Source organism: Triticum aestivum, chromosome 7A (genome assembly GCF_018294505.1).
Source record: "Triticum aestivum cultivar Chinese Spring chromosome 7A, IWGSC CS RefSeq v2.1, whole genome shotgun sequence".
Lineage (NCBI taxonomy): Eukaryota > Viridiplantae > Streptophyta > Magnoliopsida > Poales > Poaceae > Triticum > Triticum aestivum.
Window position 1 is genome coordinate 588278664 of NC_057812.1, and position 2134 is coordinate 588280797.

At 46.3% G+C, this 2134-nt stretch overlaps 1 protein-coding gene across 1 annotated transcript in view; it reads left to right on the top strand.

Annotated features, from left to right (window-relative positions):
• LOC123153536 (transcription factor bHLH48) overlaps positions 1 to 1472 on the top strand; it is a gene marked incomplete at its 5' end in the record, with an annotated part of 7365 nt that extends 5893 nt beyond the window's left edge. Inside the window, one exon of the mRNA XM_044572622.1 lies at positions 966 to 1472. Coding sequence (XP_044428557.1) covers positions 966 to 1009 — 44 coding nt within the window. The remainder of the gene's footprint in view (positions 1 to 965) is intronic.
• Between the last annotated feature and the right edge of the window lie 662 nt (positions 1473 to 2134).

The following is a 2134-nucleotide window of genomic DNA, read 5'->3' on the forward strand; positions in this document are numbered from 1 at the left end:
ATTACGGCTGGCAGAATCTGTTCTTCGCCAGAAATTATTGCAGCTTCTTCGTGTACTGGTGCCTGCTCAAGGCTGAGTGGCATACAGCGAGCTTTGTCCAGACTCCAGCCATCATCTTTATCACGTGACCCGCCCTTGCTGCACTGGAGAGAGCTATCGTTTCGTCACCTCACGTTGAAAATTGCCCTAATTGCTTTGGATTGTTTGTAATTTGATTCTTTCGCTTTGCCTTCAATCTTAAATTGTTATACTAGAAGACAGCTAAAAAATAACACATACCACTCTTCCTGGCTCCCCTCTCTTCCATGCCTGCCAATCATACTATATTTTGCTTATGTGACAATATTCTCAAACTCTTTAGCACGTGTGGCTGGAAATTTCCGTCTACCAGTCGTGCAAAACTGCGATGGCAAAAATCGGAGAAAACAGTTAGTTGTGTGAACCAGTTCATAACTGGTTGCCAAGCTGGTTACTCCTGGTGTCCTAGTTACTGTTCCGGGAGAATATACAGCGATACCACAACTTACATATGCTCCCATTTTGGCAAACTCAAATTGAAATGTCTCAAAAAAATCTGATTCTTTTGTGAATGTTCACAAGACATGTGCCTACACCCCCTATTAAATTCAAAATACACAAAAAGGAAAAATAATGACAAATTCAGCATGAATAGTGTCAATTTTTTGCTTTTGTCTTTTTGACACTATTAATGCTGGATTTTTAATTTTTGTTTGTCTTCGAGTATTTTGAATTTTGGTTTAAATGTTAGGGGATGTAAACACATACCTTGTGAACATTCACATTTTTTTTCTTGAAACATGTAAATTGGAGTTTTTCAAAATGGGAGCATGTTAGTAGTGGTATCACCTGATATTATCCTGTGGCTAATATGCTAGTATCTGAGATCGGAAAATTGAACCCTAGCAACTAGCACTGACTTGATTATTTTCCATGTCTTTCTACAGGACCGCAGCAACCGCCAACAAGCAAGCTAAAAACAGAGCTGTGAGCTACATCAGTATATTGCAGGCCAGGAGAGCGAGCTACACATAAGCTGGGGGCGACGAACGGCAGAATGCAATGGGGAGCAAGCAATCAAGACATGATCTGTGGGCGCCTACGACGGTGCAGGGACTTGTTTCAACGGCAGCATTTTGAGATGATGTACATATGGAGATGGTGATAGGAAATACTGTTGGTGATGTGGAGCCGAGCTGAAAGGCATGGATGGGTGGATATCAGGTTTCCCTGCTGCCATTCATCTCTGTAGAGACGGGCGAGCGATACTGCAGTTTCTGGTCCTTGCTGGTGTATTCGCGTATGCCTTTTGACTATAATGGCTGCATAATCTTAAGGTTGTATGAGCAGCATGGTTTGATGAACAAGGCCCTGTGGTTTTGCACCTCTGTTTGATTGCGTTCTCCAAATGTGGCAAAGCGACGAGCTGCCTTTTACTATTTACTATTTACTGCTCTCCGTTCCTCGAGTGTCAAAAATGGTTTTATATTATGGAACGAAGTGAGTAGCAGCTGCTGCCGTGCCTGTGGTTCAGACCATGCGTACGTATGTCTTGTTTTTTATTTTAAAATGGAAGGAGGGATAGTTTTTTATTTTAAAATGGAAGAAGGGATAGCAGTGGGTTTGAGGCCGAGCTGGTTGCGAACAGGCCCTTCTACATTGTTGTTTATTGTCAAGTCCTTCAGCAATAGTTATTCCGTCGTTGTTTTTTTTAGGGCGATGCGACTTGCTCCAGCCAAAAGGAAGACTCGTGGTTGCGATCTAGCGACGCAGACGGATCCATCCTTCACCGCCACCTCACCCCGACGCCTCTCCTCTTCCACCGCACCTTCCTTTCCTCGCCGTCGCCTGAGGCACCCTTTGGCAAAGTTTGGATGGCTTTGAGGAAGGCGGCGGTGGGGCCCTTCTCGTGCTGCTCGGTGATGGTATGGCGGCTGCGATTCATGGATCGGGGATGGCGGTCCCTTTGGCGAGTCTTCCCCGTCCGGTGGCGCGGTTGGGTGGGTGGGCTGCCGCGGATCGGTCCGGGTGGCCGGCGATTCACCGGCGGGTTCGTGTCACGGTTTGATGCCCCGGCGGCCAACGACGCCGAGCTGCTTCTTCCTCCAACCCATGG